At 38.8% G+C, this 14122-nt stretch overlaps 1 protein-coding gene across 1 annotated transcript in view; it reads right to left on the bottom strand.

The window, feature by feature from the left end:
- The window catches only part of piezo1 (piezo type mechanosensitive ion channel component 1 (Er blood group)), a 100173-nt gene that overhangs the window by 57012 nt on the left and 29039 nt on the right, over window positions 1-14122 (bottom strand). Inside the window, 1 exon segment of the mRNA XM_026268165.1 lies at window positions 5303-5398. Within this exon segment, the coding sequence (XP_026123950.1) occupies window positions 5303-5398 (96 nt within the window).

Genomic DNA, 14122 nt, shown 5'->3' on the forward strand with positions numbered 1-14122 from the left:
GAAAGTATAGTTTTTCCATAAACATAGCACATACTGAACTGTACCGAAAACCATGACTCTAAAACCATGAAACAAGCCAAACCGTGAAAAAGTTAAACCATGCCACCCCTAGTTTAGATCCTACCTTTCAAATCGCTTTCACTTTGTTTATTTAAATGGGGAATCATCTCAAATTAAATCTAGTAAAGTATGGAATCCCACAAGGATCTGTCCTAGGCCCTCTGATATTTTCAATATACATGTTGCCCCTTGCCAATAACATAAGAAAATATGGGATTAGTTTCCATTGTTATGCAGATGATACTTAATTATTTATTTCTATATAATTTCTATATTATCTAAACTACCAGAGTGTGTAAAAGACAGGATAACCAATAATTTTCTACTATTAAATTCGGATAAGACATTACTCATTGAGTTATTACTTATTGGACCAAAAAAACAACAACAACAGTACACTGAATCTAGCTGATTACAATTTACATCTAGACGGATGTACTGTAACTTCCTCTACAGCATTGGCCTCAAACTCAATTCCTAGAGGGCCACAGCTCTGCACAGTTTTGCTCCAACCCTAATCAAACACACCTGATCCAGCTAATCAAGGTCTTCAGGACTACTAGAAACTTCCAAAAAGCTGTGATTTGGAGCTGGTTGGAGCTCAACTCTGTAGAGCTGTGGCCCTCCAGGAATTGAGTTTGAGACCAAAGCTCTACAGTCAAAAATTTGGGTTTGTTTTGAAAATCATATTTCACATGTTACAAATACAGCATTCTTTTATCTTAGAAACATTGCCAAGTTGCGGAAAATGCTACCGGTTTCTGATGCAGAAAAGCTAGTTCATGCATTCATGACCTCTAGACTGGGCTATTGTAATGCACTGCTAGGAGGTTGTCCTGCATCTTCAATAAACAAGCTACAGGTTGTCAAAATGCAGCTGTTTACCAGGTCAAGAAAATATGATCATATTACACCAATTTTGCATTCTCTGCACTGCCTACCAATTAAGTTCTGTATCTGTTACTACTTACTTTTAAGGCCCTAAATAGTTTATCTCTTGCATACCTAACTAGTCTTCTATCATGTTACAATCCATCACGCTCCATAAGGCCGCAAAATTCTGGACTCTTGGTTCCTAGAATGACAAAGTCCACTAAAGGAGGGAGAGCTTTTTCACATTTGGCTCCCCCCAAACTCTGGAATAGCCTTCCTGGTAACGTTTGGGGTTCAGACACACTCTTTCTGTTTATATCTAGATTAAAGACACATTTCTTTTGCCAAACATTCACATAATGCATCACATAACCTTGTACTTTAGTTACATCTGATCAAATGCACATTTTCATTATTTTGCTAGGGTTGAACACAATTGTATTGCTTAATTAGAACAGCAGCTATGCTAATTTTTCTCTATTACCTTCTCTGTTTCTGCCACACGATTGGCATCCCATGGTATCTAGGAATTACACAATCTTAAGTTTGGATCAGCCCTTACAAAGACCTGATGACAGAAAACCTGAGAAAAGATGATGCCAACCCCCCACAGGACCTCAGATTAGGGCTGGGCGATAAATCGATTTTATCGATTAAAGGTGCAGTAGGGAATTTTTGTAAAAAAAAAATATTTTTTAAATATTTATTAAACCTGTCATTATGTCCTGACAGTAGAATATGAGACAGATAATCTGTGAAAAAAAATCAAGCTCCTCTGGCTCCTCCCAGTGGTCCTATTGCCATTTGCAGAAACTCCATCGCTCCCGGTAGAAAATAACCAATCAGAGCTGCGGTCCGTAACTTTGTTTGCGTTCAAAATGTAGAAAAATGTTTATAATAAGCGAGTACACCATGAATCCATTTTCCAAACCGTGTTTTTGGCTTGTCCTGAATCACTAGGGTGCACCTATAATAAGTGTTTATATTCGGACTATTTTAGATTGCTTCGGGGAGACCGCGGTGGAGTAACCCAATACCTTTGTGATTCTTCATAGACATAAACAGAGAGAAGTAGTTCCGGTTACGATGTTCTTCCGCAAGACGCAAGCAGTTCTGTTTATTAACCGCTAGAGTGTCAAAAGTTCCCTACCGCAGCTTTAACTCGAATTTGACGTTAAGGGCGATTTGTTTTTAATGAAAATCGTTTTTCTCTTTAACTTCCACCACCGGCTCTCCCCTGTAGTTCAGAGTGGGCTCGCCCTCCCCCCTTCCTTACAGCCGCATACAGACACATGACAGTTAGCGCAGAGCTCGTTCCAAAGAAAGGGACCGTTTCATCCATTGTTTGGAATTGTTTTGCTTTTTTTAGTGTCAGACACAGAACAAATAATGCCACATTGCAAGGTGTGTTTAAAAGCTGTTGCTATAAAAGGTTACTACTATGTATTTTTCCTGAATAATGTTATCGTGCACATTTTATCTCACCAAACATTTCTAATGTGATATTATATTAAGTCGTTTGTCTGTGAGATCTGCGAAATCTGTCATGCGTGCTGCGGAGGCTGTCTTTCAGTCACACACTCACACACAAACACACACACACACAACAAGAACGAGCGCGGCGCACACACACGAATAACAGAACGAAAACTCCCGCTAAATAATAGTGACGGTGGCAAAAAGATTTGCTTAATAATGTTATCGTGCACATTTTATCTTACCAAACATTTCTAATTTGCGATATTATTAAGGAGTTTGTCTGTGAGATCTGCGACATCTCTCATGCGCGCCGTGGAGGCTGTCTGTCAGTCACACACACACAACAAGAACGAGCGCGGCACGCACACACACGAATAACAGAATGAAAACTCATGCTTAATAATAAAGAGTGACGATGGCGGAGAGAGCAAAACGTTCCAAAGTGTGGTTATACTTCACTAGCGTTGGGGTGACCAGATGAGATTATTCAAAGATCAACAGTCTGTCATTAGTCTTTAGTGTGCCACAAAAAACAACAACATTAAAATCATGAACACAAATGTCAATGTAAAAAGAAAAAAACAATGACTGTTGTAACAGTGCGTAAATCAGACTTTTCTGTAAAGCTAACGCTAATGAGTTTAAAGTTTTGTTAGCACTTTATGAATACCACTGTGACAACTATGTATTTTTGTAATAGATCTAATTTTGTCATTTTTGTTACATTTATTTAACCAAAAGTGTTTTATCAAAGAGAGACACACAATTTTATTTTTTTATTTATATTTTAATTTATTTTGAAGGTGCATTGTGTCACTGTAAGTTATTAGAAAACTGATAAGCTACATTTTCACTGTTTACAATGGCAGTGCCTGCCATCTCGTTTACCAGCATGTTTTGAGGCTTGTTTCCTGTCACACTTATGCACAAAGGGGAAATTGAGATTAAACTGCATAAGTGAAAATCAGAACAAAATAAAGAGTACATTTGTTTTGAGCAATTTCTTTGTTGGTTGTAGTTTGTTTTTGAATGGGTCCTGACTTTTTCTTTTAATTCCTTAAGACCTATAGACTGGAGTCCTGCACAGTTCCTGTTTGCTATGAAATGGTTGCTTGAACATGAAAATGTGCATCCGTTGTTTAAACAATACAAACTTCTGCCTACATCATGAGAATAATCTCTCCTGAAAATGTAGTCTATGTGTGCTCACTGGTCCTCCTAGCAGCATGAAAAAAAAAAATAAAAAAAAAATTGTAAATAGATTATTTACAGCAAGCGAGCAAAGAGGGTAATCCTTTTACAATCAAGCTCTCATTCACTTCAGTTCCAGCATGATTGGCTATGTAACAATGCTCAACGCTACAAATTGTGGTAAATGTAAACCTCTTTAAATTTCAGACTACAGAACCTGAACATAAATAAGCAAGTTCTAGTTTCAAAGTTAAGGAGAAGAACCTTGGTGTGCAGGGTGAAACAGACTTATATTTAATCCTTCATTTGCATGCAACTACCATAAATGGGAATATTAATGGATAGATCTCTAGCACAACTACTTTTTGCTAGAAGTGGTTTTATGACAGTGGTGATGAGGAACAATTAGTCCGAGTATTGTTATGATGCCAATCCTCATGGCCACATACTTCAGTTATGAGTGTGGATGTGCTCACAGATAGTGGTTCTTTATACAAAGCATCATTCAATTTTCAGCACCTTGTTAAGCCTAGTTATCAAATACATACTGCCAACACCATTGTTCCCAGCAGTCCTGCCCCTTAAACAGGAAGTGGCTATGATGATCACCTGCTATGAACTCAAGAGCTCTGGACTAAAGCCCTAAGATAAATGGGCTGCCTTCCTGTCAGTCACTGATGTGCCTGCCAAAGCCACAAAGCTGGATCCAATCGTTGAACCATATACACATTACATAGTAATAGTAGTAGCTTGGATGGGGAGAAAACATGCAAACCACTTTTGAGAGCCAAAGAACCTTTTGTTTATTCTATCATTGTTTAGCCTTTGTAGATCTCTGTGGTCCTGTGATGTCTAATACTAGAGGAATCAATGGGTCGTGGTATATAATGGATTCCTCTATTATCAAGGTCAGTCAAGCTGTGGTCTGGTAAAACGACTGCTAGTCTAGTCATCCAGACCCTACAAGACAGGGAGGGATAGTTTTTAGATCGATAATACCATTTATTGTATCATCACAAAAAATATGAATATAATAAAAATAAATAAACATGTATAATAAATAAATAAATACATTCATATAAAAAACTAAGCACATAAGAAATCTTTCTATAGGCCTATTTATCTTTTAAAAAATCTAACAAAATATTAAAAATAAATATATTTATTATTATTATGATTGTAATTTTCAGGTTATTTTTACTTCATTTTATATTATGATTGTAATTTTCAGGTTATTTTTACTTCATTTTATACCTTTGTTTTCTGTTTAATTTGTCTAAAGTAGAACATCCAGTGCTGCTGTAAATTGTAACTATGGTCACTCTGGGCATTTATAATTCAGCAACATCGATTGGATCAAAGCAAACTGGAGAGAAAATTCAAACTTTCTATAATTCTCCAGCTTGAGATGTTTCCCAAGAGCAACAGGCCCTCATGGGTCGTTTTCTATTGTTTCAGAAGAGATCCTGGAAATATCTCAAACTATACTCAGATTGACCAAGATACCAATGTCTGCTCAAAGATCTCAATATGAACTCAAACATTTCTCAGCTATCCTCTAATATTCCTCTGGGAATTCAACAACCCAGACCCTATCACAAACAAATGTCCATTTAGCAATTGTTCTGCTTTGCAATCAGCTATTTTTCTGGTGTGGCAGAGTATTATGAAATTGGGAATCAGAGTGTGAGAAACTTACCTCGTAGTGTGTGTTTGTCGGGCCAGTGAAACCACGGTAACAGCAGCAGGTACAGAAGGTAGACTAAAGAGAGAGCGTTGTAGCGAAATATGCAGGCTGTGGAGAATAACAGAAACAAAACGATTAGTGTGCATCGTCAAATTAGACAGTCAACGTTGCATTACATAATGTAGGATTTAGCATATATATGATGGTCTAGATGGTGGTCACACTAGTCTTTAAGTACACAAAATCTTTATTTAGACCCTGCAATCATCCTGATATGACATGATGCTCTGTCATCTTTTATTATAAATTCAACATATAATAATCCCAAAATGTAAGTATGCAATGTACTCCACTTTTCTGCAACACTGAAAACCTCTTTAAATGTTGTATTCTTTCAATTCAGGTAAGAGGTTACGCCATGGTATATCAATCTTTTTTTGGTCACACATCTTCATGTGTTGCAAATTCATACTGTTGGTCACAGTTCACTGATCGTAAACTTTGGAAAACAGCAAATGCAAAACGTCTTCAGATGAGTTTGCGTTTCTGGTTTCTAAAATTTGCATGCGTATCAGTGGAGGTCAATGGAATGAAAAGTCAAGTGTGACACTTCTAGGCTTGTTTAAGCTGTGTGTTTTAAGTATGGTAATCAGCTGGACCATTAGGCAGTGGGCCTGAAGTTGATTAGTGCTGTCATATGATTAATTGTGATTAATCGCATCCAAAATAAAGGTTTTTGATACATAATGTGTGTACTGTATATTTATAATGTTTATATAAATTAGTGGTGGGCCGTTATCGGCGTTAACGTGCTGCATTAACGCGAGACTCTTATCGGGCGCTAAAAAAAATATCGCCATTAATCTATTCTCAAAGTTGGGTTGGGAGCTGGGTCTATACTAAGCAAGCTGATGACTTTAACCTTGATATTTTATATAACCGACTGGCTGAGGCCAGTTCATACATTATCAGAGAGAGAGAGAGAAAGAGAGAGAGAAAGAGACGCGTATCACGGACAGCGACACTGAACCGAGCTTTCTTCTGCGAAGAGAAAGGCGTCTCAGAACACTTGAACATCGAATTTGCTTATTTTTGCTCTTGTGCCAACAAATACATACAAAATATGTCAAAATATCCACCTTGGAAATTATGCTCAAAAAAAAACTGTCAGTTATTTCTTAAGTGAAAGTAAACAGTTGAGGGAAAAAATGGGATGTGTATTATATTGGATGCGTTCATCGTCTCTTAAAGTGACCGCGCCTAATTTAGCTACTGGCTGCTGTAATGTTAATCCAAGAAAATTAAAGAAAATCACTTCCTGCTCTTGACTGAATTACTTTGTAGTTTTAACTGTCAAAACAAAAATTATTCAGACACCAGATATAATTTTTGATATATATAGCAAAACTGTAATAATGTGAGAAATGTTGAAGGTGTCTGAATAAATGTAGGTTTGATTGTATATTTAAATTTTGAAGACTATCCAGTGCTATTTTACATTTAATTATTTGGTTTGTGTACCTTGACACCTACAAACTTGAAAAAAAAACTTAAACATTGGTGTGAAACAGGCGTGATGTTGTTTGCACCTTGTGCAATGTGGAACTAGTTTACATCTTTTTCAAGCACTTTGTGATGCATATTGGAAACAGGAGATGAGCCCCTTTTCTAATGCACCACCTAGCTTGATGAACCCCTTCTCAAAGACTTACTGTTTGTCAATTTTATTTGGGTAACACACATATTCTGAATGCCTTCAGCAAAATTCGAATGAGCCATTTTAATCTGGATTAATCTAGATTAATTTCAAGATCACAGTGAGATTAATCTAGATTTTAAAAAATTTATCTATGCCCACCACTAATATAAACACAGAAACATTCAATATTTTGAAAATGTTTACATGTATTTACATGTATATATTAATATTCTTATATTTGATATTATATATAAATATATTTAATATATAAACATGAATGTTTTCTTAAATATATAAATGCATATGTTTCTATTTATATATACATAATAAATATACAAAGTACACACATATTATGTAAACAAAAAACTTTTATTTTGGATGCAAATTATAATTTGGCAGCACTAAAGTTGATCTGTTAAAGGGATAGTTCACCCAAAACTGAAGATTCTGTCACATTTACACTCATTTCAAACCTCTAGTTACTTTATTCTGTTGAACACAACTTTCTTTTTTGACGAAAGTTGGTAATAAAACAGTTGCCAGTAGCCATTGACTGTCATAATGAATGGCTACCAGCAAGTGTTTGGAACTTGAAGCCGAGTAAATGATGAAAATTTTAGTGGTTAGTGTTTATGGACCACTTTGGCCATGGTCTAACCAGCAACAAACCAGCTTGACCACTTTAAGCTTGCATGACCGGCTTTCCAGCTTTTTAGTTTTGTTTTTCTACACAATTTAAATGGTAGTAGACAGAAAACTGCTAAGTTGTCCAAGACAAAAGACAACAGAGACAAAGACATGAGGTCACCTGACAAATTAACATCTCTTACTTTCTGTTGGTTTTGGCAGAGTAATCCAGTTCCAGATTTTTACATTATTTGAAGGTGACTATTCCCAAAATCACTTGAAAAGGTGCTATTTTTTGTTCAGTCTTAATTGGATGATCTTTGATAATGCTAATGATGCCCTTGTGAACCTTTTTGATTGCTAAAGTATAATCAAGCTGCTCTAATCAAGCTGGTCCATGTGGAAAACATTCTGGGACTAGTTTCCAACACTTTGAGGGTCTGCCAAGGCATACAGGAGTTCCCTGCCTCCTGCTGTGACTAGAAAAAGATACCTTTCCCTGACTCGCATTTTCCAAGCCATCCCAACAACACCTCAGATTCTCCAAAACACGTTTACTGTTCCTCAATCTATGATTCACACACATAACTGAAGGCTTTGAAGTCAGGGGCAGCTCATATTACCTCAACAAAAAAAAAAAAAAAAAAAAAAAAAAAAAAATGTCTAGTAATGCAGGGAAACTAAGATGGAAATCCTATACACAATGAGAGCCCTTGGTGATATCTGAGTGTTCATAAACAGGACAGATTTTAGTTTTGATCAAAGTTAAGACAGCTGCAGAGCTACGGTTCTGTGATCAAAGTATGATGGAGTCACCTGAGGCTCATTTGTGTTTTCACTGAACCAGCAGCAACTGTGATCTAACAGAAACACAGCAGGGGCTGGTAAAACACTAATAATATGTAAGCACTAGCGGCTTATAGCTTATTTTCCCAACTTCTCTGGTTTCACTAACCACACATTGCAGCAGAAGTGTGTCCATAGAAAGATATGACTTCCTAGTAAGAATCCGTTATTACAACTTCCAAAGTAAAATGTATTTACTTTTGAGACTAACTGAATATGTTTAACACTGTGAAATGCATTTAGTGTTCTGATACAGTAGTACGTTTAGGAGATTTTCAAAGTTTCTTTTTAGGTTAAACATTTTTTATCAATTGGAATACATTTTTTCAGTGGTCATCTATTCTCTTCTCTGTTTCCTAGCTGGCGCTGTGCCGAAGATGACTTCTTAGCTCATATTCTGCTGTAGGTGCCGACGGCCTCCCAGCGACGTCCAGAACTTGACCCCATGCTAATTGATCAGTGGATAGGATCTTGGTGTCTACGAGTGTGAGACGATGATTCTTAAAGCTGTCTTCTACTTGTTTCACCCAGGTCTTTTTCAGGCCATGGCAGTGTACTTTCCATGTTGGTGGTTGTTATCACCAAAGTAGTTTGTATGGCAGTCAAGCGATGTCCATTCGATACACATGCCCAAACCACTGTAAGTGTCTTTTCCATATCGCCTCTTCAATCGTGGACTGGTTGCCGCATTGTTGACGTACAGTTTCATTCCGGAGCCGGTCAAGCTGGGATATGCTCAAGATTTGCCTGAGGCATTGCATTTGAAAGGTCTCCAGTTTGTGGATTTCCAACTTCAGAAGGGTCCAAGTGTCTAATCCTGTCATCTGCAAATGCCAGGTTGGTTGCGTAACCATCAGTGCTGTATTTGACTCCTTGCTTGTCCTTAAAAGCTCTTCTTCATGATTGAGTCTATCACTGCATTGAACAAGAACAGGGAGGCGACATTGCCTTGGTGGACCCCAGTTCAGATAGGGAATTCTTCAGATGTATCGTTCTTAAATCTGATGCAGCTTGTACAGCCATTGAAAGACTGCTGGAGAAGGTGGGTGATTTTCGGTGGCACGTTCCACCTCTAACGCTCGGAACGGCCAGTGTCCCTGTGGAATGTAGATTTAAAATTGATGAATACGACCACCAAGTGCTTTGCACATTGGATCTGTCTAGGGGTGGGAGAAAAAAAAAAAAATCCTCCGAAGCATCACAGTTCTCTTTTCAATGATTCGGAGCCTGTTTTATTTTTTTTTCCCTGCAAATTACACATTTGCTCGCTAGGGACGTGGCAGGTTTCATTGCACAGAATTTGCACTATGAGACATGTGTGCATTGCTTGACAGTGTGTGCTCCCACCCTGTTTTACTTTAGATATGCATTAATTTCTGCCATTTGGAATGCAGTACTATTAGATGCATGAAATAGACTTTCACATGCACTTTGCATTTGTTGTCTTGAAGCTCGGTTGCAGCTGTGGTTAAATGCACTTGCATTTGAGTGAGTGAAGTGACATTCAGCCAAGTATGCTCACCCATACTCAGAATTTGTGATTTGCATTTAACCCATCCGAAATGGACACACACAGAGCAGTGAACACACACACACTGTGAGCACACACCCGGAGCAGTGGGCAGCCATTTATGCTGCGGTGCCCGGGGAGCAGTTGGGGGTTCAATGCCTTGCTCAAGGGCACCTAAGTCGTGGTATTGAAGGTGGAGAGAGAGCTGTTCATGCACTACTCCCACCCACAATTCCGTCCAGCCCGAGACTAGAACTCACAACCCTTCGATTGGGAGTCCAACCCTCTAACCATTAGGCCACGAATTCCCCCAAAGTGAAAGTGAAAGTGAAAGTGAAGTGAGATTCAGCCAAGTATGGTGACCCATACTCAGAATTTGTGCTCTGCATTTAACCCATCCAAATGCACACATGTTACTATGTTAAAGTTGCCACTAGGAATGTAACAATTCACTCAACTCATGATTCAATTTGATTCACGATTTGATTTCACGATTCAAATCACTATTCACGATATTTAAGACAAATTATGAATTATGTCCTTTTATCATTGCTTGGATGAAAGGCTGTACATTTCTTTGTGAAATATAAATATAACTATAATAATATACTAATATAACACTTACATATAATTTATCTTTTGTTGGCTTTGATTGCTTCTATTTTCCTAAGTCGCTTTGGATAAAAGCATCTGCTAAATGACAAAATTGAAATAGAATAGTTCACATGCGGGCAGGGCCTCGGGCCTTTTTTGGGTTATCCTTCTTTCTACATTTTTAGACATTAATAAAAAAAAAAAAAAAGAGGTAGATGATAGAAAAACAAACATAGAAAGACATTTCATAACCTCATAACTTTCATAATCTGATAATTACACTGACATATGGCATAAGTCTCACGCACACAGAAGGTTTTCAATCAGCGCGACCCACGATTATACTTCACTTATATCCAGTTATTAAAGTAGTAGCTATTATAGGCCTCTAAATGTATGTATTAATCATAGCCTACTTGGCCAACTAAAAATTATAAAATAACAATGATTCATGCAGCGGCGAGCATTTCTGTGTCTGCACCTGTTGCTACGGGCCAAGCAGCAAAGAAGAGAGCGCTGGCCAAGTTTGAGGAAGAGTGGGAAAACACTGTGGAGCAGGACGAGGATGACGATGATGGAGTACAGCAATACATGCGCCTCAATCACAACATGGAAGGTGATGGTCGAGATGTGCTACTCTGGTGGAAACAGCACAACACCCTGCCACCACAACTGTCAAGACTGGCTCGCTCTGTGTTTAGTGTCCCCGCCGCCAGCAGCAGCAGTGAATGTGTCTTCAGCGCAGCGGGAAGAGTGATAGAAGAGAGGAGGACTGGGTTAAAACCTTCCACTGTGGATGCTTTTCTTTTTCTCCACAATGCTCTCTAAGAAAGTGTTCTAATGTTTTGATTTATTGGACTAATGGAACTAAATGGAAAAAAGAATGGACATTTTGAGGTAAGATAACCTGTAAGTTTGTTTTTAATTTATTTAATTTAAGATTTGTTTAGATTGTAGGCTATTGCTCATTTTGTTTGCCAACGCTGTTGCGAGCAGCCTGAGCCTGCCTCAGTATTTCAAAAAACGTTGTTTTACTCACTGTGGTTTAATAAATGTAATTATCTATGAAGATTCGGGAGGAGCGCGTCAGATACTTAGCCTAATCATCACAGGTGGACCACAATCAAGTAATCAATCCCACAGTATAAATATCGCTGACTTACCTCTATCCATTGACGGTTTATCAGCATGCTGGTTCGCTTCGTCAGTCACCTTATCACAGACCCAATTTTCGTACCAACGAAGAGCGCTAAACAGGGGATTTATAAGACCCGTTGCTTTTGCCGGACCCGAGATCATTTCTACCCAGCCAAACACGGCCGTTGAGCAGCATTAAGCGTCATCGCGACAGCTGCTATCCTCGCCAAGCCACACATCGTGGCCAATAGACCGTGCAACTCCGAGCTCGTCTTGCTCGATACACGATCGTGCCGCCCGAGACCGAGCTCTCGTAGAGCGCTGGATTGCAGCAGAAAGAATCCAACCACGGCTCAGCCTTTCACCACGGCGTTCCGGCCGAGTGGCAGTGTGAGGCCGCTTCCTCTAGCGGCGCAGACTAATACATTTCCAGGCGAAGACGCTAAAAAACAGGTTCTTCTTTTTCTTCATTGGATTTTTACGGCAGTTCGCATTCAAAGTGTTGCATCTAAAAGCAGTTTTGCGGCTAAAGTTTTGTTAAACTACGTCTTGACGTAGTTCTGTCTTCTTCTAGTAGCGTTTTATGGCGGTTTTGGCAAACCAACGTAAAGGTGCATTACCGCCACCCGCTGATCCGGGGTGTGGATCCCGCATAGATTTGGACTATAGATCCACCGTTCCGTCGGATGATGATGCCACTTTTAACCACGAAGCCAAAGGCATTAGGTTAGATTATCATAATGCCTTGTTCTCAGGCCTTCCAGCTAAATCGTTGAGCAAGCTTCAGTATTCTGCCGCACGCTTGTACTTCTCCTCGCGAACACATTACCGGTTCTTTCACTATTACACGGGCTTCCCGTAAACGTGAGAATTGATTTTAAAATTTCTATCTTAACATAATAGGCACTTCATGGGACTGCACCTGAGCATCTTTGTGAACTCATCAGTCCTTATATTCCATCACGCTCTCTTCGCTCTACTAACTCTTTCACTTCACCAGCCATAATGTGAGCTAAAGACCATGGGGCAAAGAGCCTTTTCATATGAAGCCCCTAAGCTATGGAATGTACTTCTTCTGCACGTCAGATATGCACCTATGTTGGGTCACAAGTCACATTTATTCAAGACTGTCTGTCTTTAATGAATTGTTGTATTGCTTTTGGTGTTCGTTTCTACAAATAAAATGCATTCTTATTATTATTTACTATTATTGTTACATTCGCCTTACCGCGCACGTTTAAACCTCGCCGAAATGATACAGACATAAGTTCAAAAAAAAAAACAAAAAAAAAAAAAACTTAAGTCTCTGTATAAAAGCGCCTGCTAAATGCTTAATTTAATTTTAAAATTTTAATTTCCATGCAAGTCTCCTGGTAGGACCAAATCATTTAGGGACCTATTTTACCATTCACTGGCGTGATCACTCAAAATTAATCTAAAACGCATCTGCCCTCATGTTTAGATGCAGGATAGCAAGTGTGAGTAAAATTACCATCGCCTTTTAAGGACCGTAATACGAAAAAACCGGAAAGTAAATCTCTTTAGAAACCACTTGGAAGCGAATAGCACATAACTGCTGTTAACCCATTTGCTGCAAGCATCGCCAACGCCCCCAGTCTACGTTTCATTTTTACAGCACGTTAAACATCACTCTCTTACTTGATCTGGATAAACCGCGCATCAATTGAAGTCCAAAGACTTTGGCTTTTATATTTGACCAATATTTCGATAAAACATAATTCCAGTGATTAATTTTCCATCATGTCAGGAAAACTATTCCTATTCCTGAACGGTAAACGTCAAAGTGTTAGCTCATGGACAAATGTTGATCATGGATCTAGTCAGAAAGAATCATGAACAGAAACATCCTTATTTTGGGTATATAATTTCTGCCTCCATGCCAAAAATGGGGGGTGTCTGGTAAGGGGTTAACGTTACTGCTATAATCATGTCTTTCGGTACAACGCCTTAAAAAGACTAAACATGCTCAATCGTTTCCAAAAGCCTCTGTTTCCACAGTCCATAATACAACGTGAAAACAGCGTTCCAAACGTATCCGCTCGGGAGTCCGTCTAAAGAGCCCGGAGGCCAAATGAGAGGAAAGATGCTTTTCCAACAGGAACATAATAAGGTGGACAAGGCCTGAGGAATTGTCAAATCAGGCAACAAATTGCTAAGCTGGTAACACAGTAGGCTACCCATCCATTTTTAGCTTGCCCCATCAAATATTACTAACACTTTTTACTCTTCCCACAGCCAACATCTACAGCAGCCGAAGCAAGTAGCCTTTTATGTACCTCCTCACTGCCGCAGCAGTGTCTGCTCCCGCAGAAGCCTTTCCTGTACCTCCCCACCGCCACTGCAGTGTCTGCTCCCGCAGGAGCCTTTCCTGCATCTCCCCACCGCCGCTGCAGTGTCT

This window comes from Carassius auratus, chromosome 7, assembly GCF_003368295.1.
Source record: "Carassius auratus strain Wakin chromosome 7, ASM336829v1, whole genome shotgun sequence".
Classification (NCBI taxonomy): Eukaryota; Metazoa; Chordata; class Actinopteri; order Cypriniformes; family Cyprinidae; genus Carassius; species Carassius auratus.